Source organism: Gymnoscopelus microlampas (assembly GCF_963454915.1).
Source record: "Gymnoscopelus microlampas genome assembly, chromosome: 22".
NCBI lineage: Eukaryota > Metazoa > Chordata > Actinopteri > Myctophiformes > Myctophidae > Gymnoscopelus > Gymnoscopelus microlampas.
Genome location: NC_139959.1, coordinates 4,096,695 through 4,109,557, shown reverse-complemented (window position 1 = coordinate 4,109,557; position 12,863 = coordinate 4,096,695). Strand labels below are relative to the sequence as shown.

The 12,863-nt window shown below is 43.3% G+C and overlaps 1 protein-coding gene across 1 annotated transcript; it reads right to left on the bottom strand.

Moving 5' to 3' along the window:
• Positions 1–6,330: 6,330 nt before the first annotated feature.
• Positions 6,331–8,754, bottom strand: fzd8a (frizzled class receptor 8a). The gene has a single exon (XM_084048462.1). It carries the CDS (start codon positions 8,198–8,200, stop codon positions 6,413–6,415), a length of 1,788 nt encoding a protein of 595 aa, XP_083904588.1. The 5' UTR covers positions 8,201–8,754; the 3' UTR covers positions 6,331–6,412.
• Between the last annotated feature and the right edge of the window lie 4,109 nt (positions 8,755–12,863).

The following is a 12,863-nucleotide window of genomic DNA, read 5'->3' as shown; positions in this document are numbered from 1 at the left end:
ATTAATACAAAATAATAATAAAATAAACGTTTGAAATGACCAAACCTGCTTACCGATGGCGTCACTGGTAGGCAGGTTTCTGAACTGTTCACAGCCCTCCTCTGAGAAACAGAGTGAGTAGACAGAAATAGTGCCATCTTATAATGAGCATTAGTGAGGAACAAATTATATGAAAGAAAATGGGTGAAGTGCTCCTTTTAGTACAATTTAGAGGTATTTTTACTTTACTTTTTTTATACACTAGATTCTAGTGACTAGAGGTTCGGGCCTCCGGACCTCACATCTAGAGTTCGGGCCTACGTTGCACCGCTGATCCGACCAATATGTCTATGGTTATGTCTGTAAGTAAGTAAGTACATTTTATTTATATAGCACGTTTCACAGAGGAGTCTCACAAAGTGCTTTACATACATCAATAAAAACAACAACACAAAACAAAAAGGCTGTACAAATTTCTCTCAGGTGGGATAATAACACAGGTAAGGAAAATAAAATCATGTAACGACAACAAACGCCTGTTCAAATAGAAGCGTTTTGAGTTGTTTTTTAAAAATGTCTGAGTCAGGCTGTGGTCCTGCCTATGGGCGCATCGGGTTTGTTTATGGTTACCGTATGTCTGAGTCAGAGTGACGTGGCCATGGTCCCGGCCATGGTTCATATAAGATAGACATCTACTCCAATTATTAACATAATATACATTAACGACTTAAGACCTAATGTATACTTCGTCTATATCAAAAATAGCCGATCTACCAGCTGACAACGCGTCACGGTTCGTTGTGAGCTTGTAGATCTGCCATTTTGGGTCGGTACTCTAAGTATATTTTCATGCCAATACTTTCGTACTTTTTCTAAAGTAAAGAATCCGAGTAGTTCTTCCCCCACGGTGGGCTGCTGAGGTTGATTGGGAAACATGAGCAGTCAATCCAGGGTTGTGTGTTGGATGTGTGCATGCACTGAATGACTGGAGAGGACCAGTGATGCCGGATGATGATGGCACTGCAGTGGACCTCAACTCTGAACAGTCTCCTCTGTTGTGAATCTCCAATGTGCTAGTACTTTTTGCACCCAATTATGTCTAACATCATGTACATAACTTCTGCTATGTGGATCTACCGTGCATTACCACTTTTTGTTTAACCTCATGGCTAACATCATGCAGATAACTGCTGCTGCTATGTGGACCTACTTCATTTTACTTTCGGAACTTCATTTGTGAAGTGGTAAAAAACAAACCAACAACATAGAAACATGATACATAGCCAGGTCAAAAAAGGGAAGAAAATAAAAATCACTACGCAACTAATTAAAAGGGTAGTATATTAAAATCCATATGGAGCAATCTACCAATGCGTTTCCACTTTTCCGCACCTTATGTCTAATGTACTACATACCTGCTGTTTTTTATGTTGTGTGTATAGCTACAGTATATGTAGATGTTAGATTGAGCAGGTTGGTGCCTAGCATGATTTCCCGTCGGTGTGTGAATGGGTGAATGTAATGCGCTTTGGATAAAAATCGCTATATAAATGCACCTCCCCTTTTTTGTCCCTGAAAACAATGAATGGAGCTTGCACAAATACAAATGTCACACCTGTAAACCTGTCATGTGACAATTGATTCTGAATTGTAAACCGTTGTGAACAGCATTTGTTTGATTGATTCTTACCAAAATGGAATATGGGTAACAGAACAGATTGCTTCATAACATCTGTTGTAGTGGTCCGGGCACCTTGGCAGCAGCCGGACAGCGTGTCGCGGGTCCGATTCCCGATCCCGACGACCGTTGCTGCGTGTCACTGCGTGTTAAGTATAACGTTGAAAGTGGTAACACAGTGGTATGTCCACATAGCTGCAGGTATGTGCATGAGATTAGAAATAAGGGGAGAAAAACACACACACACACACACACACACACACACACACACACACACACACACACACACACACACACACACACACACACACACACACACACACACACACACACACACACACACACACGGCAGGTCCATAGGGAAGGTAGAGTCTGCATAGAGGAACATATCCATGAAGGGAGGAAAATCATTAAGGTGTTTTAAGTAATGTGTTCCATGTTTCCATGTTTTGATGTAGTATCTGCCACACTGTTAGTTAGCCTGTAGTAGGCTGAAGAAAGACTTTGGCCAGCAAACAGCACAGCACTGACAGGATCAAATGAATAGCACCAATCATTATGGTAACCCTAAAAATAAACCCTTGATAAGCCACAACACAACATGTCAGGACATGTGTAATAGGACCATTACTGGTTAACAGCCAGCCATTTGGGACCCCCTACTGTGTCTGTGTGTGTGCGTGCGAGCGCGTGCGCGCGAAACATCAACTAACAGTAATCCAGGAGGTCAGTCAGTTGTATTTTCTCTTGTAAAACCCAGCAGACAGGGGTGTGTGATGGAAGCAGACAGTTCCCTGATAATTGTACTGTGTGCTTTACTGCCAAGCCTGGACATGCTGTGTTAAGAGAGAGATAGAGAGAGAGTCTGGACATGCTGTGTTAAAAGAGAGAGAGAATTATAATTGTGCATACATTTCTTAGTTTTGCTTTGGCTGTTTGACAATGTAAATGTATATTTTCCATGTCAATAAAGCCCCATTGAAATAAAAAATAAATGCATAAAATATATATTTATAAATATATATAGAACACCAATCATTTATTCTAATAAATCGTAAACATGTAGTATGTTTCACTTATGCCGTATGATTTACTTTTTAACTTTGTGATACTATTATTACCATTTTACATTGGCACATATTTTAATATTGTCTGTTCATTATACCATAAATATACGTGCATATATTTTTCTTATTGTTTAGGGCCCCAAAAGCCTTGTTCCAGCATCACTGTACGTTCTCTAATCCAGTGGTTCTCAAACGTTTTCATGTCAAGGAGCCCCCAAGTCAATATTTGTCCACAGGCCCCCATCTGAAAAGATTTCAAGCCGGGGACCCCCAGAAGAGAACAACAATTATTCCAAATGTATTCAAGATTTGGGGGGGAAAATAGCCGATCTACACGTTCACAGCGCGTTGCAACACACCAAATTTGGAATAGATTAAGTATAAAGAGTTATAGTGGTTAAACTGATTTGATGCTATATTAAGCATCGAGTTATGGGGGTCCTTTAAATCAAACAGTTTGAGAACCACTGCTGTATGGAATGTCAAAGCGAATTCCTTGCATCAACTTCATTGCTTTGCAATAAACATTCTGAGTCTAAATGTACAGTGCAGATGTCACCACTAGGTGGCACTATATGTTTGTGTATTTTCCACTGGAAGACTGGAATGCATGGCCTTTCTGAAGAAACTGTAAACTTTTCACAATGAAGACACAAACTTGGGAGTAAAGAGACAGTAACTTGTACTTTGATAATGTATGCTCACCTCACACTGCATGATTCAAGACAAATAGATCAGAACACTGAGCCAAAAGTTTATATGTGATTGTGAACTGATCACATTTTGGTGACAGTCGTGCACTAAATAACAGGTGTCTACAATCCATATCCAATCCACTGCACACAACAAATGTAAAACTGTGCAACTGGGGTGTTAACTGCCGTTAAAGCAATTACATTGAACATGATCTGATGGTGTAGAATTAAAAAAAGTATATTCCTTCTGAAAAAAATGATTTTTCTTCTGACTCACCTTTGATTGCCTGGTGTCTCAGTAGACAAACAGAATTACATGGCTAGTCGCTACCGAGTTACATTCTTGCGCACCCAAAAGATACACAGCTGTGACCAACAGCCCGAAAAGAGTCTTGCAAGTTACAGCCACTGTCTGCCGTGAATGAATAAAGCAGTCACAACAAAGGACACTGTCACCACCGAGTAGCAAATCAAAGCTATTTCCAGACTTGATTAGAGTGTCTCATCTTATGCCAGTGCATTGGGTTAATTGGGACCCAAACCTGATACAATTGTCGGAGAAAAAAAAATTGCCCTCACTGAGGGGGTCGTAAGATGTAAGATCATGTGAAAAGACCACCTGTGGGGGCTTTCATGGCAATCTCACTATGTCAAAGCCCCCCTCTTCGCACTCTCTAATACAACTCTGAGTCGAGGGAAACATGTCTCAATTCAGCTCCACGAGGAATCTAAAAGAGAGTGAGAGGCACAGGGGCTCCTCTGGCAGGTCGGTCTCCGACTAAACCAAAGAGAGAGAGGGGCCAGAATACTCTTTCAGTCCTGTAAATGTCCATCAAAGCTCAAATGGGGACATTTAGAGGGAACCTTGGCACATCAGAGAGACACTCCTAATACACGCCACCTTTAGTCTAAGCCGCTTTAGAAGGGGGAGAAAAAAAAGGAGATCAAAGTTTCTGTAGATGAAAAGACCCCGACCCCCACATTTACAATATTCCCAATGCCCCCCAACCCCCTCCTCTTTTTCTAACAACATTTAAGAAAGCGGGCGCCTCAGCAGGCATGTGAAGAGGACTTTTTAACAATTATGGAGATGCTCCAACTCAACCCCTGCCTCTAATTACCCAGTCTCTGATGGTTTTAAAAGGGCTCCCATTTAGCAGGGGACTCTCAAAGGCTCCCGCTGCCACTCTAAACATGGTGACCACAAGCAGCCACAAAGGAGACGCTGGCTGACAAGAGAAAGTGTAGGACACTAGTGGTTCTCAAACATTTTTATGTCAAGGAGCCCCTAGCGGACCCCCATTTGAAAATATTTGTGTGCCAGGGAACCCCAGATGGAAAAACATTTGAGTTAAAAAAATGTCTACATTTTTCACTTGTATCATTTCATTTGTATCAAGATTTTCAAAATCTACAAACTCCCATGTCCTGTTTTGAGCTTGTAGATCGGCTATTTTTGAATAGCTTAAGTATAAAATAGGATAAAAGCAGTTAAGCGGATTGTGATGCTACGTTAACACATTTTGCTTGGGACCCCCGTGAACCCCCTCAAGGACCCCTGGGGGTCCAGCATGCCCCACTTTGAGAACCACTGGCGCAGGAAATTTCTATTAAGCGCACAGTGGCAGAAACACTGAAGACTGGCACAGAACTTGAGATTTATCAAACGTTTTATTGTCAAAATAAAGGTCATATTTGTTTTCCTCACAAAAAGACATCTACACTTTGTACAAATTTACAATAGCTTATAAACTTTCTTCTTTTTATACAAAATTTACACGTTTGTACACAGCCATTATATAAATACATTTGAAATTACAAAAAAAGAACGACCCGTAAAATAATTGGGCACTATTTTTAAGGCTTAATTTAAACCATCTTTGATGTGATTGAGTGATAGAATGCTATCGGTCTTGTCTGGCACTATGTAGATAGAATGGTCAAACATTACAAAAAACAGGCAACTTTTTCCACAAAGCAAGTTAGGAACAACAAAAATGAGTCCTTTGCCTCAAGGTACAACAAGTAATGCCCTGTTTTGGGTAAAAAAAAAGAAGCAACAGCCTTGCATACCTACATACATATGAACAGCAAGGAATTAACTGTGTGTTAATGCCAGGTATAGCCTGCTATTGTTTCCAACCAGTTCTCCAGCTGCTGTCATTCAAGCGCGGCCATCAACAGTTCATTACAATGCTAATGATGGGGGTTATCTCCAAAAACAATTAGCACAGTCTGCATAAGCAGCTCTTTCAGTGGTGGGCAGTAACTTAAGTACATTTACTTCAGTTCCAGTTACTCAAGTACAGTTTTTGAGTATCTGTACTTTACTTGAGTGTTTTCTTTTTGGGATACTTATGACTTTCACTCACACTACATTTGAAATACAGACTTTGTTTTGACTCCACTAACATTTCTGGGTAGGGAAAAAAGTAATTTATTCGTACTTTATGAATTCATTAAGCCCTATTTCAACTAGGCCTATAGTCAAAAAGAAAAAGCACATCTACAAGCTCATATCGCATAACATGAGATTGTAGATCTGCCATTTTCACCATTATTGATATTTTTGGGAACATTCCTAAAAAAATTCTTTCAATTTGCTTGGAAAATGTCAATACAGCAATTCACTGACGATAAAAAGAAAATGTAATTTGTACCTTTTGAATACTTGTAAAGTGTCTTTTAAAAGCAAGTACTCCAGTACTTTAACCCAAGTAGTCCAAACTTTGACTGAGCAAACTTGCAGTTGAGTATAACATTTGACCAGGGAGCAGCCATATCTATAAGTACTGAGGGGGTCGAGTAGCAGCATATAGCAGTGGTTCTAAATAGACCCTTGCAAGTCTATAAACTCTGACAGTGTACAAATGGAACCAAATAATTTGGTTCCATTTGTACACTCTCAGAGCCCTTGAAATGTAAAAGTTTTGATAACCACTGGCCTATAGCCAACTTTTTTTTTGTCCAACCACGGCTTTGCTTTAGTAAGTTCACACCTGCGAGAAGGGCATCTGCTTGGGGCAGGACACGGAGCTGGCCGTGGCCGACCTCCACGTCAAACCCGTGCTCACGTCGCTGTACATGGAGCCCCCCGTGCCCTTGCTGCCCCAGCAGCAGCGCGTGCAGAACGTCCGCCACGACTCCACGGTCTTGCCCGACCAGATCCACACGCCCGACGTGATGCCCACCAACAGGCACATGAAGTATTTCAGCATGAACACGGCGTAGTCCGGCCGGCGGCGGTCCTCGTCCAGCAGACACGAGCAGTTGTGGCTGATCTCCCAGCTCTGCCGGTTGTGCTGCTCGTAGAAGTAGCAGGCCACGATGATGGTGGCGGGCACCGTGTAGAGCACCGTGAAGATGCCGATGCGGATCATCAGCTTCTCCAGCTTGTCCGTCTTGGTGCCCCCCTGTTTGATGACGCTCCGTATCCTGAACAGGGACACGAACCCGGCCAACAGAAACATGGTCCCGATGAACAGGTAGATGACCAGCGGGGCCAGCACGAAGCCCCGCAGGTTGTCCAGGTTCTGGTTGCCCACGTAGCAGATCCCCGCCACGGAGTCCCCGTCCACGGAGCTGAGCGCCAGCACGGCGATGGACTTCATGCTGGGGACGAGCCAGGCGGCCAGGTGGAAGTACTGGGAGTAGGAGGCAATGGCCTCGTTGCCCCACTTCATGCCCGCCGCCAGGAACCAGGTCAGCGACAGGATGACCCACCAGATGGAAGAGGCCATGCCGAAGAAGTAGACCAAGAGGAAGACCACGGTGCACAGCGCGGGACCCGTGGTCTCGTAGTGGACGTGCTCCACGTCGTACTCCCGGTTGCACGCCACCTTCTCGTGGCCGGCGACGAGCCGCACGATGTAGCCCACCGACACGAACATGTAGCAGGCGGAGAGGAAGATGATGGGCCGCTCCGGGTACTTGAAGCGCTCCATGTCGATGAGGAACGTGGCCACGGTGGCGAAGGTGGACACGAAGCACAGCACCGACCACAGGCCGATCCAGAAGGCGGTGAACGTCCGCTCGTCCTGCGTGAAGTAGGGGTTGTGGCACGGCATGGCGCAGTTGGTGATCTGGCCCGTCTTCACCCGGTTGTAGAGCGGGTGGCGGTCCGTGTTGACCGCCACCATGGGCGACAGGCACTTGCAGCCCGGCTCGCACGGCACGGCGGGCGGCTTGTGTTTACCCGGAGCGCCCGGGGGTCGGTTCATGTGCCCGCCGCCTCCTCCACCGCCGGGCTTAATGTTCTTGTTAAACGGCTTGGCGGGGTGGTTGGTTGGCTTGGACAGCACCGGGGACACCGTGGTGGAGTCGGTGGTCCGGTTGTAGTCCATGCACAGGACCTCCGGGTTGCCCTGGACGGGCAGCAGGTCGCACTTCATGCGGTCCGGCCACGGGAAGCCGTACTGCCGCATGAGGGGCGCGCAGCCCGCCCGGGCTCTCTCGCACACGCTCCGGCACGGAGGCAGCGGCTTCTTGTAGTCCTCCAGGCAGATCGGAGTGTACATGCTGCACAGGAAGAACCGCAGGTCCGGCGAGCACTGGATCTCCACCAGGGGCCAGAACTGGTGCACCTCCAGCCCGGCCTCGTCCTGCGTGTCGTGGTTGAACTGGTTGGGCATGTAGGTGTAGTTGTATCCGATCCCTTTGCACAGCGGAACGGCGATCTCCTGGCAGGTGATCTCCTTGGCCGAGGCGGTGCCGCCGGATCCGAGGGGCAGGAGAGCAGCGAGCGACAGCAGCAGGTAAATCCCCAACAGGTCGTACTCCATTATAGGACCCCAGTGGAAACAAGACCAGCGAGGACTTTGTTTTTGGTGTTATCCTTTTTTAGACCAAGTGTTTGACTGTACTCGTGCTGTTTTGCATTTCTGTCTAATAAAATATTCAATCAATCCATCCTTTGCCCTCCTATTCTCTCTGCTTTGGCAAAAAAGCACCAGCGCCGCAGATAAAGATCCGTCCTCCTCCAGTGGAGAGCCCGGGTCCGATTAGATTTCGTGCATCTCGCTTCACTTATTTTGGCACGGAGTTGCAAGCAATCTGCAAGCCCCGTGTTTACTTTCAGCAGCAGATAGAGGAGAAAATAGCCTTCAGGGGCGAGCAGCAAGTCAAGATGGCTGAGGAAAAAAAGCCAAGAGAATCCACCTTTATAATGGAAAACCGCCGTCTCTGTATATCCTTAAAACAGCGTCCTTTCCCGTACCGGTGTGTCCGCTCCGATCGCGCAAAGCAAAAATGTGTGTCTCGACGCGTTTGTGTTAATGCGTGTCTTGTGTCTTCAGGTCCCAGTGAGAAGGTTCACTGTACGCGTCTCCTCCGTCCTGTTCTGTGTCTCATGTTAATCGTGGTGCTCCAACGGAGACGTTGACTACTTATACTGGGGGCTGATGTCACGCCCCCCGTCGTTGTTGCCATATTCTGTGCGAGAAATAAGCAGCCAGGTCTAGGGAAACAAGCCTAAAATAAGTGACTAGGCCACATGAGCGTCGGATTAGGCTATTTGAAAATAATTTGAAAAAATATAAAAAATGTTTCACTTTATTTTCAAAATAGCAGATCTACAAGCTCTCAACGATGTAACGCGTTGTGAGCTTGTGGATCTGCAATTAAAAAAAACTTTTTTTTGATTTTCATTTTGATTTTCTTTTTGGAACATTGTAACATCCGGAGTGGTCATTGACAGAAAAAGAAACAAAAATTGTGTAGCCTCGAAATACTATCTCGTAGCTACGAAATACAATGGTACAGCGGTCACAAAATATTTATAGATGGGGGCGGGGGGGGTCTTGGACAAATACATTAATTTGGGGGTCCTTGAAAAGAGAATGTTTGAAGACCACTGTTTTAAACAACATTTAGGAAGCAAGCCTAAAATAAGAGACAAGCCCAGACACAAACAAATACAAACAAACCAATATTTACAAGCAACTGTACAGAAAAAGAAGCCCGAAGTCGCTTATAATAAGCGAACATGGCAGCAATGCCCCCCGTGCTGCGAGCGCCAATCGGAGCACAGCTGAGGCGGTGCTTGTGTTGGAGATAAGTCAATCAAGTTGACTTTTGGGCTGATGTTCTGCTGTGACCCTTAATCATATTTATGTTGTTATCTGTTGTCTGAGTATAGGTCTAGTCTGTATTATATCACCATGTGCCGTGAATTAAAACCACATTTGCATAGGCTGAACTGATTAGCCTTTGTCTTTTATCTCCAAATGTTACCCAGTTCTCTCACAATCTTATACAAATCAATATATAAATGAGAATGACCACAATGTTAAGAATGTCATTTAGATTGGTACTGGTCTCCTATAGTCTCAATGTAGGCTACAGATGTGATAGTAGGCTTTATTTGTTTATTTTAGATTCTTGGTTCTCCTGTGTGATCCTATAGTTCATTGGTTCCCAAAATGGGGTCCGGGGACCCCCAGGGATCCTTGGGGGGGTTCCAGGTGGTCCCCAGCGAAATGCGTTAATATAGCGTCACAATAATTGTAACTTTTTATACTTTGGCTATATTTTTGAAAAATCGTGAATATTTGCGCAATCCCTTGTATATATATATACTTTTTAGCGGACCTTTGTAACGCAAATCTTTGCTTCTCTGGGGGTCCCTTGGACAACATATTTTAAGATGGGGGTCCGCGGCCAAATACATATCATTTTGGGGGTCCTTGACATGAAAAAGTTTGAGAACCACTGCTATAGTTTACTGAGGCACTCCACTGTCTCTCTGGCTGCTTTCTATTTATGTGATCACCTTGCTTCATAATCTGCTAAACCCCTACATTGTTGTAAATTGTAGTAATAACAACAACAATAGCAACTCGTTTTTATAGGTTGTGGAGCTCCCCCATAAACATTATGATTACGCACCATGGGCAGGGCTATAAAACCATTCCATTGGTCTCTCGGTGTGAGAGGGGGCATTTGGGTAAATTGGTTAATTTGCGCATGATAACGCTACACCCAGGGAGGTGTCTGTCCCGGTGAAAGGATGTTTTATATTTCAAATGAGGTGCTAATGTCTCGTTTAACGCTTGCATTGGGCACAGCGGGAGGCGTAATTGCGCGAGGGGCAGAGGAGTGAGAGAGCTGCAGACCCTTAGAGGGGAGAGAGAGAGAGAGAGAGAGAGAGCTGCAGACCCTTATAACTCCTAGAAAAAAAAGTTTTCCCTGCAGTAATTCAAAGTATTCAATTGTTTTACTTAGATAAAAAGTATAAATACTGCAATGTAGAGAATACTCAAGTTACAAGTCAAAGTCCGGAATTCTAAATTTACTTGAGTAAAAGTACAAAAGTATTGGCATCAAAGTGTACTTAAAGTACCAAAAGTAGAAAATACTTATTATAAATAATATTAATTTCACACGTTTTAAAATGTATAACATTAATTTCAAAATAGCAGATCTACAAGCTCGCAATGTGAGGCATTGTGAGCTTGTAGATCTGCTATTTTCAAATGGCTGAATGTATATAGGGCTGAAGTGGGTTAAAGTATGTTTTGTAATGATAATCAAAATCTACAAAGTTACTGGTAACTAAAGTTTTCAAATAACTTTAGTGGAATAAAAGTACAATATTTGTCTCTGAGATGTAGTGCAGTAGAAGTAAAAGTACTGAAAATTGGAAATACTCCAGTAAAGTAAAAATACCTAAAAATTGTAGGCTACTTAAGTACAGTACTTGAGTGAATGTACTTAGTAACTTACTTTACACCACTGACTAATGGAAAGTAATTATATAGGCTGGCTAGCTACCGTTATAGCTACCAGAGACTAATTAATGTGTCAACACTTTCATTTATAAACAGTTTAACTTGGACAGCTTAAAAGCACTGTTAAATGCGAGAGTATAAAAATAGTTAAATTAACACTGTATTTACCCAAGGTTCATTGAGGGGGTTCCAAATCGACCCTTACAATCTTACTAATTTGTACACTCTGAGAGTTATGGGGGTCCTTGAAATTAACTGTTTCAAGGATACATTTTTGAATGTTTGGACCACAATGAAAACAATTAAGCCTCTGGCAATTTTGTGTCACTCATTTGGCATGTTCTAACTTGTTGTACTGCTGCCTGTACATTTAAAAATAATCAATGAAATATCCAATCAAACAATCAATACAAAAAAAGATTGAGAACCACTGGTCCACTACAACACATAGTATATTAAAAAAAAAAAAACTTTGCCACTGATATAGTTACATCTAGTCCTAATGTGTTTATTTTTGTCAGTAAACTGGTTCTAGCTGGTCATGGTAATGAAGTTACATGTATCAACGTACCACACAAAAAAATGTAACTATCACAACTGTTTTTAAACAGTACATTAATTCCTTAATTTCACTTGATAATTATTACAAAACATATATTAACTACTTCAGCCCTATATACATTTCGCCATTTGAAAATAGCCGATCTACAAGCTCACAATGCGTCACAACACATCTGTTTGAATAGCCATTTTGTCTTCTGTTGCGCGCACGCACACACACACACACGCCATCCGCGTGTACACACACGCACACACACACACGCCATCCGCGTGTACACACACACACACACACACACACGCCAACTTGTCCAAACTAAAAGTTATGAGTGACAGGAACACAACAGTGACAGCCAGGAGTGTCTGCAAATGTGCACAGCAAGTGTGATACAAAAATATAGAAATAAACAAACCGTAATGCCTTTTTCTCCCACTCTCTCCCACCATGTCCAGGCATGAAAACAAGAGCTGTGGGAGTGGGTGTGGGGCGGTGGAGTGGATGTGTGAGTGGCATTGTGTTTTGCAGGAGGACCATGCAGGTCTCTGTCACACCAGCAGGCATTCTGCAGCGCGGTCACCGAAGGAGCAGAATAACTAGGGTGACCATTATTTTCAAAAACCCAAACCGGGACTCCAGATCAGTGGTTCTCAACCTGTGGGACATCAGGTGACACACATGATTTGGGGGGGGGTCCCCATCTAGATGACAGTGAAGTGCCAATTTAAGGACTTTTAAGATATTTTAAATACCTTAACATATATATGTACTATAAAAACTGGTCAAACATTGGTCAAATTGTCAAATAATATAAGAAAGAGGCAAAAGACCTGAGGCGATTCTTAAAAAAAATCTAAATCCTAACAGTTTTTGGAAAAAAATCGTATATTTTTTTTTTCAAGATTTTTCAAAAATAGCACATCTACAAGCTCATAGCGCGGCACTCGGTGCCGTACTATGAGCATGTATATCTGCTATTTTTGAATAGCCAAAGAAATCTAAAGTGACACAGATGCGTTTCAGGTCTTAATGGGTTAAAACAGCCGATCTAGGGTTTAGATTTGCCATTTTCACAATATTTATCTGTGGAACCGAGTCAAACTAAATGTACTGCCTCAACTCCTATACAATTCCAAGTGCTTGTCAGGGTGGGGGGTCCCC